At 43.4% G+C, this 21,602-nt stretch overlaps 2 protein-coding genes across 6 annotated transcripts in view; both read left to right on the forward strand.

Annotated features, from left to right (window-relative positions):
• The first annotated feature begins 1,450 nt into the window (after positions 1 to 1,450).
• RPS7 (ribosomal protein S7) lies at positions 1,451 to 8,499 on the forward strand. Its single transcript, XM_039569335.1, has 7 exons — positions 1,451 to 1,567; positions 2,111 to 2,192; positions 2,506 to 2,577; positions 4,148 to 4,291; positions 5,852 to 5,916; positions 7,575 to 7,725; positions 8,375 to 8,499. The coding sequence occupies exons 2-7, from the start codon at positions 2,118 to 2,120 to the stop codon at positions 8,450 to 8,452; spliced, it is 585 nt and encodes a 194-aa protein (XP_039425269.1). The 5' UTR covers positions 1,451 to 1,567; positions 2,111 to 2,117; the 3' UTR covers positions 8,453 to 8,499.
• Positions 8,499 to 21,602, forward strand: part of COLEC11 (collectin subfamily member 11) — a 49,585-nt gene continuing 36,481 nt past the window's right edge. For 2 of the 5 annotated variants that reach the window (XM_019282162.3, XM_010393345.4), the window contains exon 1: positions 13,721 to 16,851. The gene's annotated coding sequence lies outside the window, so the exon portion shown is untranslated. Of the gene's footprint in view, positions 8,841 to 13,720; positions 16,852 to 19,940; positions 20,016 to 21,602 lie in introns of those variants that run through there. The other 3 variants (XM_019282163.3, XM_010393347.4, XM_010393348.4) reach the window with 3 other exon arrangements.

The raw sequence follows: 21,602 nt of genomic DNA on the forward strand, positions 1-21,602 counted from the left end.
TTCTGGCTATCATAAATTTAGTCAAAAGTCCACAAATGTTAGAAAACTTGATGACCTGCCTGTTGCAGGTGCTACGGTTGTTTAGGTTGGGGTGTTGGTGTCTTTGTCAGTTTTTTGTTTACAAGAGCTTATTACTCTGCTACTGCATTTTTAAAGCAACAGACTACACACAGCGTTACATCATAATAGCAAATGTGTTTGTATAAGCTTAAACTGGCTGCTCTTAGGGTAATCCAGGGAATCTGAGCACAGAACCAGTGCTCTGAACCCCATTCCTAGGCCTAACATCCCTGGACAGTATGTGCCAAGAGCTGCACGCCTGCCTCCAAGTGGGACTTTCCCTTGAGCAGGAAACCTAAATCAGCCAACAGGGAAGTGTCAAGATGGGTATTTTTTGTCTAGGCAAGGTTTTAGCTCCACTTCAGATATATATACATCCAGGCACTTTTACCTGAATCAACATGCAAGTCACTTCTTTTGAAATTAAGAGTACTATTTATCAGTGTGCAACCCAAGTGTTATTAGAGCCTTCTTTGTTAGACAATAACACAGTATGTAATAAAAAGTGCTTCTACTGATGACAGAGTACGTTGAACCCAGCACTCTCATCTTGAGTTAGTACCTGAACACAGCTGAAGACTCCCGCGTTATTTCTAGTCTAGTAACACTCTGGTGTGATCACTGTGACACTCTCTTAGCAGAAGCAACTGAGAGGTCATGTTTACAGAGGCAAACAAAAACCAAAGTCAGGCTGCCCTGTGCTGGCAGGTGATTGCCCTCACTCCCGGGTTGCCAGCACCCTCCCTGGCATGGTTTTGGCCATGGTCCCTCCAGCACAACGCCTCGCTGCAGGCCTGGGGTGACTGTGCCAGCGCTGCTCCAGCACGTCTCTTCCGCCTCGAAAGGGCTGAACATCAGGGTGAAACTCCCAGACCACTAAATTAACGTGGAGTGATGAAACGGATAAGGCAGGAAAAACACCATCCACTCTCCCACTGCTGTTCGAGCGGTGGCTGCTGCCATCCTGCACAGCCCTGGCGGGAGGGGGGAGCTCCGCGGGGCAGCCAGAGCCGCGCTTCCTCCGCGGGCTGCGCAAACGAGCGCACCGCGGTGCTAAGGCCGAGACTCTGCTGGCTCTTCACAGGAGCGGCATTTCGATACCAGAGGCCGAGAACTCCTCCTGTGAGGGGAGCGGCGGGGGCGGACCACGGCGAAGGCTTGGCGTAACAGCGAGGGACAGGATGGTACAACCTTTCCTTCCGTCTCCTTCGCTCCCCGCCGCAGGAAGCGCGTCCTCGGCAAAGGCTAAAGTGGGACGGGAGGGCAGCTCCCAGCGCCCACCTCGCTCCCCGACCTGCGCATGTGGCAGCCCGCACCCTCCACTCCAGGACTGTAAATGTCCGCTCGGGCCTCGCAGTGGCGGAGCCGCTGTGTGTCCGCAGTGCCCGCCCTGCCTTTCTTCCTACTCTGGCTTCACCCCGCAGTGGGCGGGGCGAGCGCCTTCCCAGCCCGCGATCTGTCCTGCTCTCGCGAGAGCTCCCCCTTTTCCCGGCCGGCGCGGAGCGAGGTGGGTGCCCGGGCCGGGGCCGCCGTTCCGCCGCTGGGGCCGCCGATACGGGACCGGGCTCGGAGCGGGGCCCCCCGCGGCACCGCGGCGTGGGGATGCGCCCGATTACCGCCCGCCCGGTGCCCGATGGCCGCCGGGGCGCCCGGGGCCGGGGGTGGCCAGCCGGCGGGGTTTCCCTCCTCCCTCGTCCGGCGGTGCCCCGCGGAAGGCGGGAGAAGGGGACCGGGAGCAGGGCCCGGGAGCGCCGCTCGCCCTTCGGGCGACTCGTGGGGCTCTGTGAGTGGCGGTCCCGCTTCCCTGGGCTCCCGGGGCCTTGCAGTGGGCCCCGAGGTGGGCAGGCCCCGCGCTCCCCGGGACGCTTTTCCTGTCTCCTGGTGGGCACGCTCTGGAGCGACGTGCTGGGGCTGGCCTGGCCCGTGGGGCGTTCTCTGGCTTAGTTTTGGAGCGGGTGGCTGCGCAGCCGGGTTGCGGAGTCCTCGCTGTGTTTAGAACAGGTGACAGACATATGCGTGGTGACAGCCGAAGCGTTCTTTTGCATTGCAGAAAGGCCATGTTCAGCTCTAGCGCCAAGATTGTGAAGCCTAATGGCGAGAAGCCAGATGAGTTCGAGTCTGGTATATCCCAGGTAGGTGGCTTTTCCTTGTGCTCTTTGGCAATTCACTTCAACTTACAGAGACAATTATCCAGACCGTAAACTTCGAGGTTCATCCTGTCTAAACGTGTTTTCTTTCCTAGTTTTACTTAGGAACTGAGTCACTTAGCATGTGTTTCCAACTTGTTGGATGTTGGTGTGTCTTACAGGAAGTTAAATCTTTGATATTGACTGTGGTGAAAAGTATGTATAGCTGCTCTCTGGCACTGTGTACACACTTTGGTCTCAAGGGTTCTCATGAGTTGAAGTGTATGTAATGGATCATTCCACAACTTCACTTTTCTAGGCTCTGCTGGAGTTGGAAATGAACTCCGACTTAAAGGCTCAGCTGCGCGAGTTGAACATCACAGCAGCTAAGGTAGGTTGGACCTTCCCCATCAAGAACTGGGTGGTGACTTGTTCTGTGTATGTTTAATTTTTGTGGATGTTAATGTCTTACGGCCTGTGATGGTTTTGTTGTGTGCTGTTGTGGCTTCTGTTCTGGTATTTGCTGTTAGCACGTAGGATTTTGTAATAGTGTTTTTCTTAGGAACTAGTCTGAAAAGTCACTGTAAAACCCCAAATAGCAGTTTAGTGTGTTAAATAAAAGTGTTTAAAAACGAAGAATCTACATGATATGTCTGCAGACTGAGTTTGGGGTCTGATGCTGGCTTTTTGCTGTAGATATTGGCTGGAAATGTAGGTGTTTCAGAAACTTTGTCATAAACTGTTATTAATACTCTTTGTAAAAAAATTCTTTGTGAGTCTCTTATGTACAAGTAATAGGTGGTAGGTGGATTAAGGCAGTAGACTGACTTGGTCATGTAGCTTAGCCTGCTTGTACATTTCAATTTTAGATCATGCAGACAGCTGAAACATCAAGAAAGAAAAGGAAGAAGACAATTACTGGAAAAGGAGGAAGAAAATTAGTGTTAGAATTTGTCAGCCTGGGAGACTGGATGGCAGCAATGAAGCTGGTTACTGCAACCAGAAACTTACGTGGGCTGCTTTTGGCTCTTGCCCAGGCCCACCAGTACAGACACAGGGTCTGACTGCTTAGAGTTCAGGGAAAGAATCTGGGAATGCAGAAAGCAGCTTGGTGTGTGAGCTGAGGGGCCTTCAGAAGAAACAGCATCTCTGGAAGTGGAGCAATGCCAGCTGTCCTTTCTGAAGGGTTTTTAGAAACGTGTTTGTCGCTGCTTGATTTTATTGTGAGAGATCTCCCATGGGCACCTTAGCTGGCTCATATGAAAGCATAGCTGGTGAAAAACAATCCATCCTTCCGTTCTGTTGGAGAATGAGGATGTCTCTGCAGCCAATTTCATGGGAGAAGTGCCTTGTAAGGCTATGGAAACTTCTTTGGGTTTGGTCAGCTACTGGAGAGATAAACCAGGGGAGAAGTAGCCTGTCTTAGTGTATTGTAATCCTGTTGGCATTTGGATGGGTGAGAAATGGTTTGAATGAGTAGTGATGCAGGCCTAGCCAAGTGGTGGACAGAACGTGGTTTCCATGAAGCAGTAGATTAAAAGTAAGATATTTGTTCCCTTGGAGTTTGTCTGGAGTCTGCACTAGAGGCAAGTAATTTTTGAAACTGTGTATCAGCACAACTGCAGATGCGATAGTTAGCATTCAGTATAGTTACAATTCTAGCATCCGAGTCTGATCCTGCAGAAGGAATGGGCTTTGCTGTTCAGAGGATGTTATTCTGAAAGGGGTGGTGGGATTTACTGCCCAATCACTCCTCCACAGCAAAACAAATGCTCTGATAGAGGTTTTTCTGTTCACTGCTTTGTCTGTAGAGCATTAAGGCAGATACTGCTCTGTGATGCACTCCCCGCCCCACAGAGTCAGAAGCAAGACTATCAATACCTGTGCTCAGGGGATTCACAGTCAAGCCAAACATGACTTCTTGACCCCCAGCTAATGCTTACTTTGTACTTCTGTTTCAGGAAATTGAAGTGGGTGGTGGCAGAAAAGCCATCATTATCTTCGTACCAGTTCCTCAGCTGAAGTCCTTCCAGAAGATTCAGGTGCGGTTAGTTCGGGAGCTGGAGAAGAAATTTAGTGGAAAACATGTGGTGTTCATCGCTCAGGTAAAAAACCCCTTAGAATCACAAAAATGTTGATTTGAAGGGATCTCTGGAAGTGATCTAGTCCAGGCTCATGCATGTTCTGGTGTTGCATTACCCGTTCAAGATAATAGTGATAGTAATTCATTGTACCAGCAGGAAATGTAGTGAGTGTCTGGTGGATGTTAACTAAAACTATTTCAGCTGGCAGCTATGCAAACTTGGTGAGATGCAAAGGTTTTTCATGGAGGATATAACTTTCTTGTTCTGGCCTCTTCTACTCCTTCAGAAGTTTGAGATGCAAAGCTTTAAAGTAAAAGGGAGCAAATATTAATATATTGCTTACTAAGCACTTCAAATATAAGTTAATAGGAAAGGAGGAAAAAACCTCATCCAAGTTCTAAATATATGATAGGAGCTAAGGCTTGAAAAGGTGTTGGAGGGATCTCTGGGCCATACTTAAGGGTTGGACAAACTAGGAATCTGTCTGCAGAGTGGACAACTAGTTAGACTGAAGCTAGCTGAAAATTTTTCATGATATATTTAAGAGACAGAGCACCTTACTCTGAATCTTTATGGGGCCAAGAAGATTTATTTTAATAAAGTGCCTCTGGCTCACTTCACCTAAAGGTTCTTCACCCAGAGGGTGATTGGGCACTGGAGCAGGCTCCCCAGGGAAGTGGTTTGACAGGGTTCAAGAAACGTTTGGGCAATACTCTTGGGCACATGGTGTGACTCGTGGGGAAGTTTTGTGCAGGGCCGGGAGTTGGACTCAATGATCCTTGTTGGTCTCTTCCAACTCAGCATATTCTGTGATTCTGTAAAATTCTGTGATTCTGTAATCCCCTGAGAATTCCTTATCAGTTCAGAAGGGAATATGTGCTTTTGAGTATGACATGACACAATTTGGATTATGGTAACCCCATCATGAATACAGTCATGGAGAAGCTGTGGTGTGATGTGTGCAGGTGCTAAAACTGCATCCAAAATGTTTTATAACATCTACCCTTGCAGTAGGGAAGTAGAAAATAAGTTTTACTTACCTAAAGTAGTATAAATTCATTTAGATCCTAATTTTGGAACAGGTTATATTTAAGCCAGGGTTTGATCTGGATTGTGCAATACATCTTAAATGCTAGTTTTAATAATAAGATGTTCCAAGCTGACTGTGGAACTGAGCTCACTACTCTGGTTTGCACCAGAGGCTCAGTGTAACAGAAGTTTAAAATGTCCTGGGATTTCTGTTCCCAAAGAAGTGTGTTAGCAGTGCTAATGAGACACAGTAAACTACTGTGGTTGTATTCCTGGGGAGGGGGTATGAAGTACAAATCTTCTATTTCAGTACACTGAATACAGTAGTAATTGAGAAATATAGCCGTACAACATCTCACCTTCTGCAGGCAACTCTAGTTCTCCAGTTTCTAATGCTGGTGTATCTTTAAGGATACTTAAGTCTATCTTTTTGGCTTTTCATGCATCAGTTTCTAGTGTGGGGGAGAAGGTGCACATGCTGGGGGTGTTTCTGAGTTGATTGTAACCACTAGATACTGAGAAATGCCTTTTTTTTTTCTTTTGCCTTAACAGAGAAGGATTCTGCCCAAGCCAACAAGAAAAAGCCGCACAAAAAACAAGCAAAAGCGTCCAAGGAGGTTAGTAAATAGTACTGATTCAGTATGACAGCCTTCTTTTGTAACTGGTAGTTTAGTCAAGTAATGGTTAGCTGAGTTTTTGAGAAGTTGTTCAGGTGATTGGGTGGTCTTGTCCTTTCTCCTACTGCTTGAAATAGCATCATTTGACTGCTAAAGTGTGTGGTAGCAAGTTCACCTTTGGGCACTGTGTTGCATTTCTTAGCACTCGATTTGTATTTCCAGCTACAGCTATAGGAAATTTTTAGCTAGCAGTGCTGGCTTATAAACCCCAACCTGCTGTCTCTGTTACCACAGTGTGCTGACAAGACCTATTTTTTTTTTAAGTTGTAGGAAGAGCCTGTTCCACATCACATATTAGACTGTGCATAAGTCAAGGCTTGCACACTGAAAGGGATGCAGTGAGGGAGAGAGTGGCTGAGGAGGGGTGTAGGTACGAGTACTAGTCCCTCTGGATGTGAATTTGATAGCAATAGTATAGTCATTTGTGTTAAATGGCCTTCCTGCTCTCCTCTAGTCACTGGATTGCTAGACATGCAACACTGCTATATCTCTCTGGATGTCAGTGCCTCATATATGTGTTGCTATATCATTATGTAAGTCTGTGTCTTAAAAGTGGGTCTTCTCTATGACATGTGGCGTGTGTTGTGGCTCCTCCCTGCCCTAGTATTATACCTGTGTCATGTGTTACTGTATTTCGTAGTTTTCAGGCGTGGATTTTAAAAGTACAGTTTCACGGTACTCCTCTAGCGGCAGTCCTGCCTTTGGAGGACTCCACTGTGTTCTATTAAAACTAGCACTGCGCAGTGGTTAGAGAAATTGGCATTTGTGTCTGAGTAGCATGCTGCCACTTTGTGCACAGAGGAAGGCAAGTGTGCGGGACTGCCCCTGTCTCAGCCTGAGATGAGATCAGGCTGCTGTGTTGCTTTGGATGTCTGTGTCCCTTAGCTATCCCAGTCTTGTCAGGTGTGAAGTGCTGCTGTAGACACAGGTGTTAGTTACTAGTGATACTGCTCTGAAACTGTGGCTTGGGATGCTGGAAGTCTTAGTAGTCCTTAGACTCATGTAAAATAACCTGGGCCACCTTTTCTTGTGTTGGCTCACTAATGGACAGTTCAAGAACACGCATGGAGACTTCAGTCTTCTAAGCATGGACTCAATTTACCAGCTAGTCTTTTTCTGTATTACATTGGTCTTCTAAGCTGCTTGGGTTTAGGCAGATAAAAAAACCAGTGTTTTCAAAACTGGGTCTCCTATGAATGTACTCTGTGCAGCTGAGGATACTCACACACTTAAACTCTTCCAGTCAGTGTGTCTGGCAGAGTTGCAGATGGAGCAGTTTGGTTTTGATTTAAATATTCATTAAATGTGTAGAAATAGAAGAATGTTTCAGGGCTGTTGCCACAAAACAACATGTAATCTAAAATATCAAAAGCCTGGCTACTTTTTCTTGTTGTGCAGTCATTAAGTTTCTGCACTCTGTAGAATTTAGCTTTTCTTTTTTCATGACCTGTGATAGTGTTGTATTGTCACACTGTGGCATTAAATAGTAAAAGCAACACTGAATTTTCAGTCAGAGCATGCTATGGAAGATTTAAACCTTGTCAAACTGGAAAATTTTCAAGAGGATGTGTTTTAATGATATAAATGTGGCATTTCAGCCGTACACTTACTGCAGTGCACGATGCTATTCTTGAGGACCTGGTCTTCCCAAGTGAAATCGTGGGCAAGAGAATCCGTGTAAAACTGGACGGCAGCAGGCTTATAAAAGTCCATCTGGACAAAGCACAACAGAACAATGTTGAACACAAGGTAAATAAAAAACTTACTTTCTCATGCAGGTCAGGGTGACATTATGACATCCCTAAGAGACTGCTTAGGGATACAGCAGAAGACTTGCCTTTTGGCTTGTGGCAGTGAAGATGCTTCTGTTTGTTTGTGGAGTAAGTGCTGAAATAGAGGCAAGACGGTTTTGAACTAAAGCTCGAGTTCAACTTGCCAAAGCCCCTGGATTATAAAGTAGCTATATTGGTTCCCTCATGGGACCAGACAGTGTTCTATTGGGTTTTTTGTATGTATAGGGGTTGGTTGGGTTGCTTGGTTTGTTTGTTTGTGGTTTTCTTTTTGTTGTTTTTCAATTGAAGCACTTAGTTTTAACCTTGAACAGATGTGTTCAGTAAAGCCTGCACTTTGCTTCGTTTTTTTCTGGAGTGGGGAAATGGGGGGGTTTGTGTTTGGGCCTGCTGAGCTCTTGGGGTCTCATATTATTGCAAATCAAAGAAGGTCCAATACTCTAGAGGAAATGTATCTTTTGTGTAAATCCTCAGCTACCTTAATCTGGCAGAAAATAACTGGCCTCAGAGTGAAGATACACTGGCAAATAGTATGGTACCTTAAATATGTTAACTGAGAGTTACTTGTTTACACAGCATGTATAAGCAAGATTTATTTGTCTTCACAGGTGGAAACATTTTCTGGTGTGTACAAGAAGCTCACAGGCAAAGATGTGGTGTTTGAATTTCCAGAATTCCAGCTGTAAAATGCAAAAAAATGGCTGAATAAACAACTGTTCATATAACAGAGTAATTTCATATAAATTTTGAATTCCATAAACACAGATGGGGATTAACTGGTTCATGGGACTTTGCCACTGTCTGGAGAGTGACGCCTGTGAATCAAAGTATTAAGTCCCCAGCATTTTATTGGTAGCCCTCTTAGGTGTTTATTGGCACTGTTGCAACACAACTGGACAAAAGAGTCCAGAGTCTGCAAAAAGAATTTGTAATGAAAAACCTAAATATTCCAAATCTCACCTTTTGGGGAAAATACAGAGAATTACTGTAGAGCAGTGGAACTCCTGAGTTTTGCACACGAGATACCGGTTGGAGACCTACATGTTCCTGACATGGGAAGAAGTCAACTAGCAGGTGGTGTGTGACTTACAAAATATGTAAAAAAGACACCTGAATTAGGGGTTTGAATTCTTAGGAAATGTGTTGGGGGAGGCATAGGTTGATTTTGAGGTAACTTGCTCTAAGTGGCAGCATTTCTGACCAGTTCTTACCTAAAAGCAGACTCTCTAGTTTCTCACCTTTATCAGACTGAAATGGGAAGGAATTTTTTACATCTTGAGTGCTTGACTACATCACTGGACAAAAACTACAGGTTTTTTAGGTATTGATCTCGCTTTCAGAAATGTTTAGGATTTTTTTTTAGATGATGTTTTAACATGGTTCTGTACATGCTTGGTGACATAGGGAGAAGTGGGGAAGGACTAGATGTATCAGCATCTGAAGGCTGATAATGTCTCAGAAACATTACATTTTTTACTTCAGTATCTGTGTTAAAGAACATCTTACACAAGCACAGAGGGGAGCATGGAGTTGGTCATGTAAAGTTCTGAGCAAATTATATGGATTTAGTACTTAATTGTGCTAAACATAGTATTAGGAGTGTTTAACACAGTAAAAGACAATTCTGGAGTCACTATTAAGTGGAGAGCTAAGTTGGGAACAAGTTGTGTGGCAGGAGCACTTAATAACTTGCATTTTCCTACCTGAGAATAGATGGAGAAGTGCCACTCACCAAGGGTCTTTGTACCTTTGCTTCCTTTTTCTATTTAGTTTTGGTTGCTTCCTATTTGACACCTCTTCTTCAGCTATGGAGAGCTAAAAGGTTAAAACAAGTTCTGCGTTGCTTTTGCATTGAAAAAATGAAGACTTTAAAAGTTATAGCATGGCTTAATAGGGTGAGATGGATAGCCCTTGCTGTTACTTTTGGTGCTGAGAATGCAAAGAGGGAAAACGTGCCCTGTTGCAATTAGTTGATTTCCTGTTACTTGCTGACAAGGCTTGAATATTTGCACAAAAAGCAGGCTGTATCTTTGAAGAAGTTGGTTTACCTTAAGGCCTTTTCCTATTTCCTTTTCAAACTTCTGTCTCTGGAGTATAACTTAATTCCTTATTTATTCCTTGACTATTGTTCATCTTGGATGATTCAGCAGAAGTGAATTCATCAGCTTCCCTTAGAATGAGATGAGAGGAGTTGTAGGTATATAACAAGCCCAAATCCTGGCTGCTTTTGTGGAGGATAATTGTAAAAGGTCTTACAGTAGGGTTGCCATAACTTATAAATTCAAGTTTTCATTGCAAAAATGAATATTACTCAGATTGGAAATGCCACCTCGTCTAGTCCCCCAAAAATCTAATCTTGAGTCAGACACGTTACCAAGCTTCCCACTAAAACAGTCACAGATGGCAGCCTGTGCAAACAGACCTTGGCTGGTGTGGGCTGGAAGAAGCAGCTTGGGGAGTACGTGGAGACTTATCAGATGTTAACTACCTTTAGTTAGAGGCTGGTGAGTCTGCTGGGGCTGTGTAACCTCTGCAAGGAGAGGTGATCCTCAGCAGGCTTTGCTAGACAGCATTTCCTGTTCTATAGTGAAATGTAACTCAGGTTTCATCTCTTCATAGTACTAAAAATGTCACTTAAGTTTCTTTTGAAGCACTGGGGGGGGGGGTAAGTGGGGAGGAGAAATCCAGTAAACTGAACAAATGTTCCCAGGCATTGCCAGCTGCCTATAGATTTTTCTTGGATCTTGTTGCAAGCCCTCTTGAACTATATGATATGCAAAGGCTCACAATGGCCCCATAAGCAAATTCTTTGAGGGAAAGAATAATGCTGTCAAAGCTCTTTATGGTTTTTACATAAACTAAGCTACAAGGAAAGGTGAATTTTTGTGGCATAAAAATACAAGGCTGTGTGTTTGCAAAAGACTTTATAGTCTTAGTTTACCTTTATTTACAGACTCCCTTGTGTGTTTGTGTCAGTGATACAGTCAGACAACTCCCTCTGTCCCTTGACAAGCATACCAAGTGCATGCCTGCAATCTGGAAAGTCAGTTTGATGCCATCTGGTCAAGTGCTAATGAGGCTGCTGGAACGCTGGTGTCAAATGTTACCTTAACCTAAGCAAATTCCATGTGAGATCATGCTAGACTTTTCCTATACCTTTGATATGCTGGCACAGTTGAACTCTGAACATGGGATTCACCACGGGTTTTATCAGCTGCTCTGGGTGAAAAAGTGGTGAGGCATTCTGTACCAAGACTATGCAGTAGTAGTATTTGGGTAGTATCCATGCGGAGAGACAGTCATATGCTGAAGTTCTTTCCTGTAGTAGCTCCAAATGAGAAGCAAGGGGTTTATATCTGTTAGGTGCTCATGAGACTTCCACCTGATACTAGAGCTTCACTTGTTTATTTCATATGAATCCTTTCACTATGTCTTCAAATATCTTTGCCTGTGTGAGGAATGTGAGTAAGACTGATCCCTGGTGATTTTTCTTCGAAAAGGTCTGTAGCTGTGCCACAATTCTAGTGTAGCAGAACTTGCTTGAAGTTTTGGGTGGTAAGTGCTTTACCTGTCTTGTATTAATAGGATAACTTGATCTATGATAACATCATGTCTGAGTAGCCCCTTTTGAGTGTAAGTGGGAGCAACTGGTGAGTTTCAGTGTAGTGATGCCAAGCAACATTTAATGGAAATCCTATCACTCCTGCATTGTGGGCTGAAATAATCTATTTCCTCTTCGTTTTTCCTAAATTTTCCAAGTGGGAGGCCTGAGTTTGATTCTCAATTACATCTGAAGGTCAGAGCAATGCTGAAAAGCTAGACCTTTTCCAGTTTGTGGGATGTGCTATCTAGGCCACTAGACGTTTATCAGAAAGACAGAAAAAAAGATGTTGATTACAGAAAATTATGAAGCCTCATAAAATGAAGGCTGGTGGTCAGGCTGAGGGAGTGTGAGTTTCCTTGTCTCCAGTAGGGGCTGACTGCAGCACTGATCAGTGTCAGTAATTCACTGCTGTTTAACAAAGTCCCTTTGCCCTGCCCCTTGCTGCCTGCCTTGAGGGCGCTCCTGTGAAAACACTGCTGACATGAACACATGAACGTCTTTGTACTAGTGCTCTGTTCCTTACAGAGAGATACGAGTAAAGGACCTTATCTATGTATTGCCATCAAGAGAAGAAAGTGTGTTGGATTTGTTAAGTCTATGAGTTCATGTATCCCCTCTTCTACCTTCCAGTTACTCTTCCAGGAAAGTAATTCTTAAGCTTAGCAACATGCAGTTGCTGTTGCTAAATGATTAATAGCCAATGTTTTTAATTATTGCGTATCAAGTTAACGTGTGGCTCAGTTGTGATCTGCCCCTGGAGCAGCAAAAATAGAATTAAATCCAAGCACTGAGGAGATTATTCCAGTTTTAGAGATGAGTAGCAGAAAAAGCACTACTGCTGCAGTGAATGCTGATTATAAATTTTATACAAAAAGAAAATTAATGCAGCATCACTAATGAAGTTGAAGGCCAGATTTTACACAGTTGCAGGTAAAGTTAATCCTGTGTTGCTGTAGCCACACTGATCTTTCCCACCATACATCTCATGTGTTGCGCAGCAGAGGTGCTAAGGAGAGCTTCTGCTGTCTGTGTCCACAGAGGGCAGAGGTGCTGGGGCTGTGCTAAGGGGTGCAGATGGATGGATATCTTCACAGGGACAGATCTGCAGGCTGAGCTTTAGCAGGATTGTCTTAATGCTTAATAAAGTTGTTTCCTATTTTCTTGGCTAAAGAGATACTGTTACATGAAGCAAAGGGAATAGGACACATCATTGTGCTGCCCTGAGAGCAGAGGAGGGGTGGCACTTGGCGTGCTTGTGTACATGTCTGTACCATGGAGGAGTCCCTCATCTGCTGCATCTTCTTGCTACTTGCAGGAGTTTTTTGGTAATGCCCTGGGAGGCTTAATGTGGGCTGGTTAGTGAGGCAGCTCTTACTTTCAAGAGCTGGAACAGCATTTGTGATGGCCTGCAATAAACAGCTCCAGCAATTGAGCTCAGATACTGATTTCTTAGAGAGTTTGGATATTGGAAATTATCATCCTTTGGAAAAATCTGGTTGGGAAATGCTGATACCATTGGATGCTTTGCTAAACCAAAGGGAGAATCAGGGCCATGTCATATCTTAAGATTTTAAAATAAGTATTGTGTTTAATCCTCCTACAGATGCAAAGATAATGCCAACTCACTAAGCAAAGAGTAGAAAAATTTGCCTGGATGCTCCTAAAATGTATTAGTGTATTTTTTCCTGTTTTCTAAAAACTTTTTATTGTCCTTTTACAACCAGTTGGATTTTCTCTGCATGGGTTGGCTTTGGTTTGGTTTGAATCCAAGACTTCTACTTGTAGTTGGGTCAATGTGGTATTTAACCTGACTTTAAAGACTGAGGAAAAGTTGTGTAGTGGGTCAAGCTGAGGTAGCTGGCCTAAGTGGTGTCTTGCTGTATTGAAACATAGAATGGTTTGGGTTTCAAGGGACCTTAAGGATGATCTACTAAGTCCCCCCTGCTGTGGGCAGGGACACCTTCCACCAGATAAGGTTGTTTAAAGCTCCATCCAACCCGGCCTTGAGCACCTCCAGGGATGGGGCATCCATAACTCTGGGAAGCCTGTTCCAGTGTCTCACCACCCTCACTGTGAAGAATTCATAGTATCCAATATAAACCTGCCCTCTTTCCATTTGAAGGCTTTCTGCCTTGTCACTACGTGTCTTGTAAAAAGTCCCCTCCAGCTTTCTTTTAGCCCTACCCCCCTTTAGGTAATGGAAGGTGCTCTAAGGTCTCTCAGGAGCCTTCTCCAGGCTGAAGAAGCCTGACTCTTTCAGCCCATGTTCATTAGAAAGGTCCTCCAGCCCAGCTCTGATTGTGTTTGTTAGCCCTCCTCTGGACTCATTCCAACAGGTCCACATTTTTTTATGTTGGGGGTCTCAGAGCTGGATGCAGCACTGCAGGTAGGCTCTCCTGAGAGAGGAGCAGAGGGACAGAATCACTTCCCTCAACCTGCTAGCCACACTTCTTTTGATGCAGCCCAGGATGTGATTGGATTTCTGGGCTGCAAGTGCACATTGCCAGGTCATGTTGAGCTTCTCATCAACCAACACCCCCAAGTTGTTCTTCTCAGGGCTGTTCCTGATCCATTCTCTGCCCAGTCTGTGTTTATGCTTGGGATTGCCCCAACCCAGGTGCAGCCCATTGCACTCGGTGGTGTTGAACTTCATGAGGTTTGCACAGGCCCATCTCAAGCCTGTCAAACAGATCTCCTGTTTCCTTGCAGATAGGACTCACATTTTCCTTAGTCTTCCTTTTATCAGTGATGTACCTAAAGAAGCCTTTTTTGTTGCCTTTGATGTCCCTGGCCAGATTTAATTCTCCCAGGGCATGTTAGCTTTCCTAACATGATCCCTGGTTGCTCAGACAATCTCTATTCCTCCCAGGCTACATGTTCTTGCTTCCACCCTCTTCAGGCTTCCTTTCTGTGTTTCAGTTTGTCCAGTCCTTGTTCCTCTGTACTGGTATACCATGGCCTCTGAAGGCTGTCCCTTTCCATCCAGCAAAGGGTGGCAGAAAGACTGAATCAGCTCTTGAAGTGCTACAGTGTCCCGGACAGGCATGTTAATATAATAAAGAACTTAATAACCAATGGCTGTTGTGACCTGGTGATGACCTAAGCTGCTCTCACATGGTCCATGCATCAGTACCCCAGCTTGCACATAATAGCTTGATTTAGATGGTGCACCAGTATGGCTACACAGTTTCCAGTCGGTTTTTGGAGTGGGAAAAGGTTACTTAGGCCCTTCTGTATGGGGACTATGCCTTTCTCTCTCTCATGTGAAAGGAAACTTGCTTATTCTCCCTTTTCCTAGAGAAAACACTTTCACTGCATTTATAGTGTTTGCCCTTTCCTTTTGAACTCTGGTCATTTATGTTTATGTTTTCATTTCTGCTCCCCCAGTGTTGAGTCCTACCTTTTCTACGGACTTTCCCTGAATGGCTCTATTTCTCCATTATATTCTGTTTCTGGCCTTAAAGTTATTTGCCTGTGTTTACAGGGAGAGTAGATATGTATGTAAATGGAGTTGTCTTTGCCATGGTAATATGATCTTCAAAGGCTTGGACTACAGTCACTTTGCTGCATTCTTTACATAAAATGTTTGTCTTGGTGAGTTGCTGCCAACAGAGTGCTGCAAGGGCCTAGTCCTGCTAATTGCCTTCTGCTTCCACTGAACTGATGGGGCTTGTATGCATAAAAAATGAACTTTGAAATTAGAGTTGCGTGGTCCTTATACAGTTACGTTCATGTTCTACCATTTTGCCCTTTCTTTACTGAGGTAATCTGGAAGTTATCATTGGCTCTTAACTTTTCATGACCGTTTGGTGCATGTTAAAATACAGGAGTCCATAGCAGTGGAGGAGGGCAGCTAGGTTCCAGTCCAACAGGGAAACATTTATGAAGGTAGTCCACAGGGAGTCCTGAGTATTAGGCATCACTACATCTTACTGTATCTGATTTTGTCTTTGCCGTCAAAGCTGGTCAGCGTGTGCTGTGCTGTGGGCTAACAAAATACAAGCTGTTGTGGGAAAGAAGGCTGCACACCCCAGGCTTAGGGAGAGGTTTGCTGGGAGAGAGGATATGTAAAGTCAAGAGCAAAGCAGGAAGAGAGTGCATCACACATGTCATCAGCTTGTACTGCAAGCCCCACCACAGCACAAAATTCTCAGTGGAGTGGACCTACACATCAAAAGAGATCTGAAAAATGATAAAGAAGTGAACACACAGATGATTCTATTGCAGCTTTCTCTAGCCCCTCAGTCTAAAACCTTTTCTGTGTTCTGATACTTTCCTGATCTTGGGACTGTGGAAGATGGAAAGGAACCTCCCACTACTGCCCTTAGCTCCTGTCCTGGTTTTCCAGTAAGAGGTCGCATATTCGGGATTGCCCAGGCTGCTAGCCCACAGGTTGCTTGCTTATAGCACAACCCCTCAAACCTTACCTGGAGAAACTGGGAGGAGGGAACAGTGGCATGAGATGGACGGAGACAGAGGATTCACAAGATTTTTTTGTAGCTATCAGAGCTACAGTCTTAAAAATATAGCAGCTTTTCATCAGAGGGTATTAATTGGTATAGTCACAAGTGGTACTCTATATTTGGCCTGAAAATTGAGAGTGAAACTGTTGAAGTATAAACTGCTGTGACTGAGGGGGGTGTTCTCAAAATCCCACTTCCCAGAATCAGCTGGCCCCAGTTTTTTGCTGCTCAAATGCATGTGGACTACTGTGGTTTATCCAGGCCTCAAATTAGTTTAGCTGTTTAAGGTAAAACCCAGAGTTGTGCAACTATTTAGAAGCTATAGTGAAAGAGCACTAAAGTCCTATCAAAAGATGTTTTAAAAAAAACCCCCAAAATTTTGTGAAGATGCCTGCCATGCAGATATGTAAATTTAGCATTTACATTATTGTGGGGTGTTCAGACATGGCTCTGAAACAGTTGCATGTTTTACTCAAGTCAAGAATGCTGCAGCCAATTGGAAGAATGGAGAGGATTTCAGTAAGGGGAGAATGTGTTAATTATCCACACAAGATGTTCACATTCAGTGCTGCGTTTCATGTGTTTTCATATCTGCTGAAGCAAAGCAAGGAAAGTGTTGTGCTAGGGCAGTGTGCATGCATGGCTTAGAGCTGAATAGATGTAAATGGTTAAAAAGGGGTTCTCTGCTAGAGAGGAGGAGGGGAAAGTAAGTGTGCATTCCCAAAAAAGTACATTCCCAAAATAAAAAGCTTACATCATGGACCTCTTCAGTTTTCCCACACTTCTTCCCTAATTATTGTCCTGCAGGACAGCTGATCTATTTCAAACAGGAAGCTGTTTACAGATAACACTTGCAACTGTTTTGTCTGATTTGTTGAACTGTCGAAAAGCAAAAGACAACCTCTTTTCAAATTAAAAACTGTCAGACTTCTGTAAACAGCAGCAATGAGGTTCATCTGTGCAGTGTCCCTGCAGGCACAGAGCATTGTGCAGTTCCCATTCTCTCAGCAGCCATAAGGTAAGAAACTTTTATGCTTTCACTCTCTAAAAACATGTAGAGGAAAAAGTCTGGAGGTTTGTTAGGGGGCTGCTCTGTATATGGCAAAATATGATTGACAATCCCCAAATAGTAGGGGAAGGTAAAGGAAAAAAGAGCTTGCTCGAGTCTATTGGATAACATTGGACCTTTCTGTTGAGAAGCACCCATGTGGGTTAGATCACTGAATGCCAGTTTAGTGTAGGGGGGTTGTATTTAAAATACACAAATGCCATTGGAAGAGCTCCCTTTCCTTTTAGCAGGGAAGGAGAAAACAGTATATGAATTTTAACTTTTCCTACAACTGAAATTTTAGTTCATTATTGAGTTGTAATTCCTGGTAACAGATACAGGCAGTTGTCTATTTTCCACTTTTAAAAGTGATCTTTTAATACAGCTGCAAAGCAAAGAATGAAGACTGGCATTGCAGAAGTGAAACATATGACAGAAGGACCAGTAAGGGCTGGAATTACACCACTGGATAATTAAGAGCAATCTCAGTGTAAACCAAATCATTCCGGGAGTAGCACTATGCAAAAATGCTTAGTGAGCTATAAGGAGGTATAATGATACAAAATCTTGATCCAAGTGAGTAGGAATATGAGAGTCAAGCCATACTTCAGTAAGCAGAAGGGCACATGCCTGCTTTTCAGTCATGAGCTATGAAAAGTAGGATTCATAAGGGATTTGCAAGTCTCCATTCTGACCTCTGTGCATGCATATGTGTTCAGTATAGGGAGTGAAATTTTGGAGCAGGATTGTTTTCTAGCAAAATCAAATCACTGTGGAGAACTGAAATACCTGACTTTACTTGCCATACATGAAACAGAGCAACTGGACTGGAAATACTATGGTTTTGATTCTTGGGTATTGAAAGATTTTTAAAATGCGGCAAATGTAAAAACTGTTGCCCTATGTTTTCTGCTCTGTAGCTGAGATCTTTGTATTTCATATGTATGTGATTGTTTACATGATCATGAACATTTAAGGCATTATCGTGATCAGAAAATATAAAACAAACACTGATTTAAAGGTCACACTTACAACACTGATACTATCCCTAAAATTTTAGTGTGCTACTGATCCAGCATAAATACGGTGTGCCAGTGTTCTAGACAAGAAGTAAGACTTCCAAGTTGAGTATTCCTTTTAAAAACGTTTGGAATGTGTTTCATAAAATTCTTATATGTATCTGTTAAAATGAAATTATTGTTTTAATTAATACATAGAAAATGTGTAACTTAAATTCATAGTCAAAATAACATTTTAAACGTGGCATAGTCCTACAGTCAACAGAGAATTGCACTGTGTAAGCAGCAGACATCTACTGTGTAATTTCTAATTGTACGTTATGTTCAAGGCTATTTTTTTCTGATTATTTTGAGTGATTTTACACTGTTTCTAAAGTTCTTTTTAGTCATCTCTAGGGCTGTCCAAAAATTCTTGAACCAGAATCCTTTTGAAGTAGGAAGACTTTTGGCAGAGCAGCTTTTAAAAGAAAGTGTCAGTTTTCTGGGATAGTTTAGTTCTTTTGTCAAATTATTTTGGCTGAAAACCAGGAGAGTTTAGCCAAAAATATTCTCATGGTGTCTCTTGGGAAGTGTAGTTTGTGCTTTGCATTGCATTTCACTACTGGCTGAACTTCACAGCTGAACCACGCTTCCCGTAAGGCTGTGTGGTCAGGGTCTTGCTATTTTAGTTTCCCTTGATGAAAGGAGTGATAGGATGTATTTTGGAAAAGTTAGTCTCGTGAAAGAGGCACAGACTGGGCTCATGAGGCATCAGCTGGTTGATAACTAGTTGGCAGCTTCTTAAAATTCGAGTGCTTCCTTCTGGTTTGCACATGTGCCACAGGCCATCCTGAGAGTAGGACCCTTCAAGAGAGTGTCAGAAGAAGGTTTAAAGCCTTTTGATGTTTTTGGCCATGCAAACACCTGTGCAAGGGAGAGAACATTTATTAACATTTCTAAGGCTTTGTTAATGCTTCTGCCAACTTTTGTGCTAAACATGTTCCATTTAAGATATTTGGAACTGAAAAATGCAAGGGAGTACGGCTGGATTTTAATCTCTTTTAAGAACTCTTAAGTCAAGAGGAAAACAACCTACTAGGAGCCTGAAGCTTTAGAAAGAGGTGGTTTTGAATCCAATAATGTGTCATCTCACCCATCTAAGTGCCTCTTCTGAAAAATCTACCCCTGCCTATAGTTTGCCTATAGTTTTATAAGATGTCTGTAGGCAAGAGAAGAGCAGAAGTTGGTCTGCTTGAGCTCTTCAGCAGTGCACCACTCTCTTAATTTTTCCTTAGGATCCAAGGATACTTAGTTTCTGGGACTATTTGGACACTGCTTCCTCAAAACTTTATCAGAAGACTGGTTAGGAGGTCCATAGGGTGTCCTGGAGTGTAGGTTTCGGGGTTCCTGGGGTCCAGTCGGGACGGCCGGACGTAGACGGTAACGGATGGAGACGAGAGATCTCTATAGGCAGGTCTCGGGACACAGCCGGTTTATTGTAAAGGGCGTGGGTATTGGGGCACTGCTCAGAGCTGGTAGACTCAGCTCTGAGCAGGCCCAAGAGAGCAAGAGAGTGAACGGGTGAGAGAGAGAGTGTAAGAGCAAGAGTAAGAGCAAGAGTAGAAGTGGAAGAGAGAAGTATGAGAATCGAAGTAGAAGTGAAGTAAAGGAATAGAGGAGAAGTGAGAAGTGTCTGAAGTCCTGGTTACAATACAATAAATCATCTTCTGTACTGAATATTCTAATTGTCACTAACCAATCTAATACAAGATACAAATCCTATAGCATTTACATACAGCCTATAAGAGTTCTTATATTACCATAGAGTGTTATGTCTTAACTTCTAAAAACTACCTTTGGACCCCTTCTGCTGAGCTAGTAGGGTCTGCTCTGACCCTTGGACCTGCCTGCTAGCAGAGGGTATTGTTCAATCAAAAGGGGATTACTTCAGTGGCCATACCATTGTTTTCTAGTTGTTCAGTAACTAAGACCTGGTATTTCAAAAGTGGCTTTCATTTCGATGTTGCCTGTAGTTTTCATATTCCCAAAATCTTTTGTCAGGCAATCATATTTCCAAGGCTTTCCTGTTTCATCTTCCCCAACACTGGAGACCAGGACAGAGCAGTAAGACAAATGGTGAGGAGTTTTAGGATTTACACTGGTTTCTTTCTGCACTGAATCATAGAATGGTTTGGTTTGGAAGGGACTTTTAAAGATCTAGTCCAACAGCACATGAACAAAACATAGACACGAATAAGTAGATTCACAGTGCTACAAGTTGGATGCCAGACTCCAGACCAAGAACAGGCAATGTTGATGTGCAACATGGAGCAAGTGAAGAGCTGAGTGCTGAAGAAAGTGACTCACCACAGTCAGACAAGTGTGTGATGGCCACAGCAGCCATCTGAAAATTGCTTGTGAGAGATGCTCCCCAATTCTCTCTGCTGCATGTGGAAGTGGATCAATGCACCATCTTTAGTGCCAAGTGCCTGCAGGAACTAGAGTTCTGAAAGATGGAAGCTTACCTTGAATGTGTGTGCTGAGTTGTCCTTCAAGCATGGAGATTTTGAAAAATGGCTCTGAGAAAAGTGTTTTCTACTTTAAAAGTTCTCTCTAAAAAGTTCTCTCTAAAAGTTCTCTTTGAAAAATAGACTGCTGCTACTCAGCTGCCACATGATAACCTGCTGTCTGGGACCACTTATCTGGGAAGTAGGAGGTCTAAATGCACCTCATTGCACTGCTCCAAACCTCCACCTCTCATTTGCTGGAAAGGTGCCCTTGTAACTAACCTATATAGTAATTCGGTGTGCTTGGAGGAGACTGAATGATTTTGGATGTGTTTCCTTGATGGAAATGGGCTAGGTGGGAGAAGAGTGTCTTGTTATTCTCCTCTGGCAAGATGTTGACCGTCTCTGGTCTGTGCAGTAAGAAAAGCTTAGGCACTCAAGTTTTCCAGTAAAACCACAGGAACCTCCAACCTCTTAAGGTGACTGAATTGTTAGGAGATGGTTTTGGATGCTTTGTTTGAACCTGGGATGAGGTCACAGAGATTCACAGGTAGTGTTGCCAGTGTTGAACTTAAGCAGCTCTCACTTGGAGGTTTAGGGGTGAAGAATGGGGGCAAAGGATGGAGAGTGGAAAGAGAAACTGCTTCAGCTTTGGCTGTTTTTTGAATAGGGACCTTGAAGAATGAAGATGTATCCATAGATGTACTTAAGTTCCTGGTGCCTGTCTTTGTCTGGTCTCAAGCACGGCTCTCTCTGTGATGATTTTCTTTTTGTCCGGTTTGCTAATTGTGGAATACGCATAAATAACAACAACAACAACAACAAATCTTACAGACAGCACTCTAAGATTTTCAGTTTAATTTGAGTGATTTTCAGACTTAGTTGTGGATCACCCCAAAATCTCCTCTGATAGTGCTGATGATTTTAACAGATACTGAAACTTGCTGACAATAGTTATGCATTTATTCATCTTTAGTGGACTCTTTAGAAATAGTCTATGGGTCTCCAAGAGCCCACGGATGACATGTTGATTTGATCTCCATCTGGTTTGAATGCCAGGGTCAGTCTGCTCTTTGGAAGGTCAAAATTATATAAGTGATTGTATAATTTTAATTCTACTTATATGTAGAATTTTTTATTTTCCTCAGAGAAAAGTTTGCAAGAGACCTAATTTTTGGGAATTAAAACAAAGAACTTTAAAAAATTGATATGAAAG

The sequence above is a fragment of the Corvus cornix genome, chromosome 3, assembly GCF_000738735.6.
Source record: "Corvus cornix cornix isolate S_Up_H32 chromosome 3, ASM73873v5, whole genome shotgun sequence".
Lineage (NCBI taxonomy): Eukaryota > Metazoa > Chordata > Aves > Passeriformes > Corvidae > Corvus > Corvus cornix.

Coding starts and splice junctions, on each gene's coding strand:
- RPS7 (XM_039569335.1), top strand. CDS start 2,118: ATGTTCAGCTCTAGCGCCAAGATTGTGAAGCCTAATGGCGAGAAGCCA. Junction 2,193..2,505: donor TCGAGTCTGGTATATCCCAG/GTAGGTGGCTTT, acceptor TCACTTTTCTAG/GCTCTGCTGGAGTTGGAAAT. Junction 4,292..5,851: donor ATGTGGTGTTCATCGCTCAG/GTAAAAAACCCC, acceptor TTGCCTTAACAG/AGAAGGATTCTGCCCAAGCC.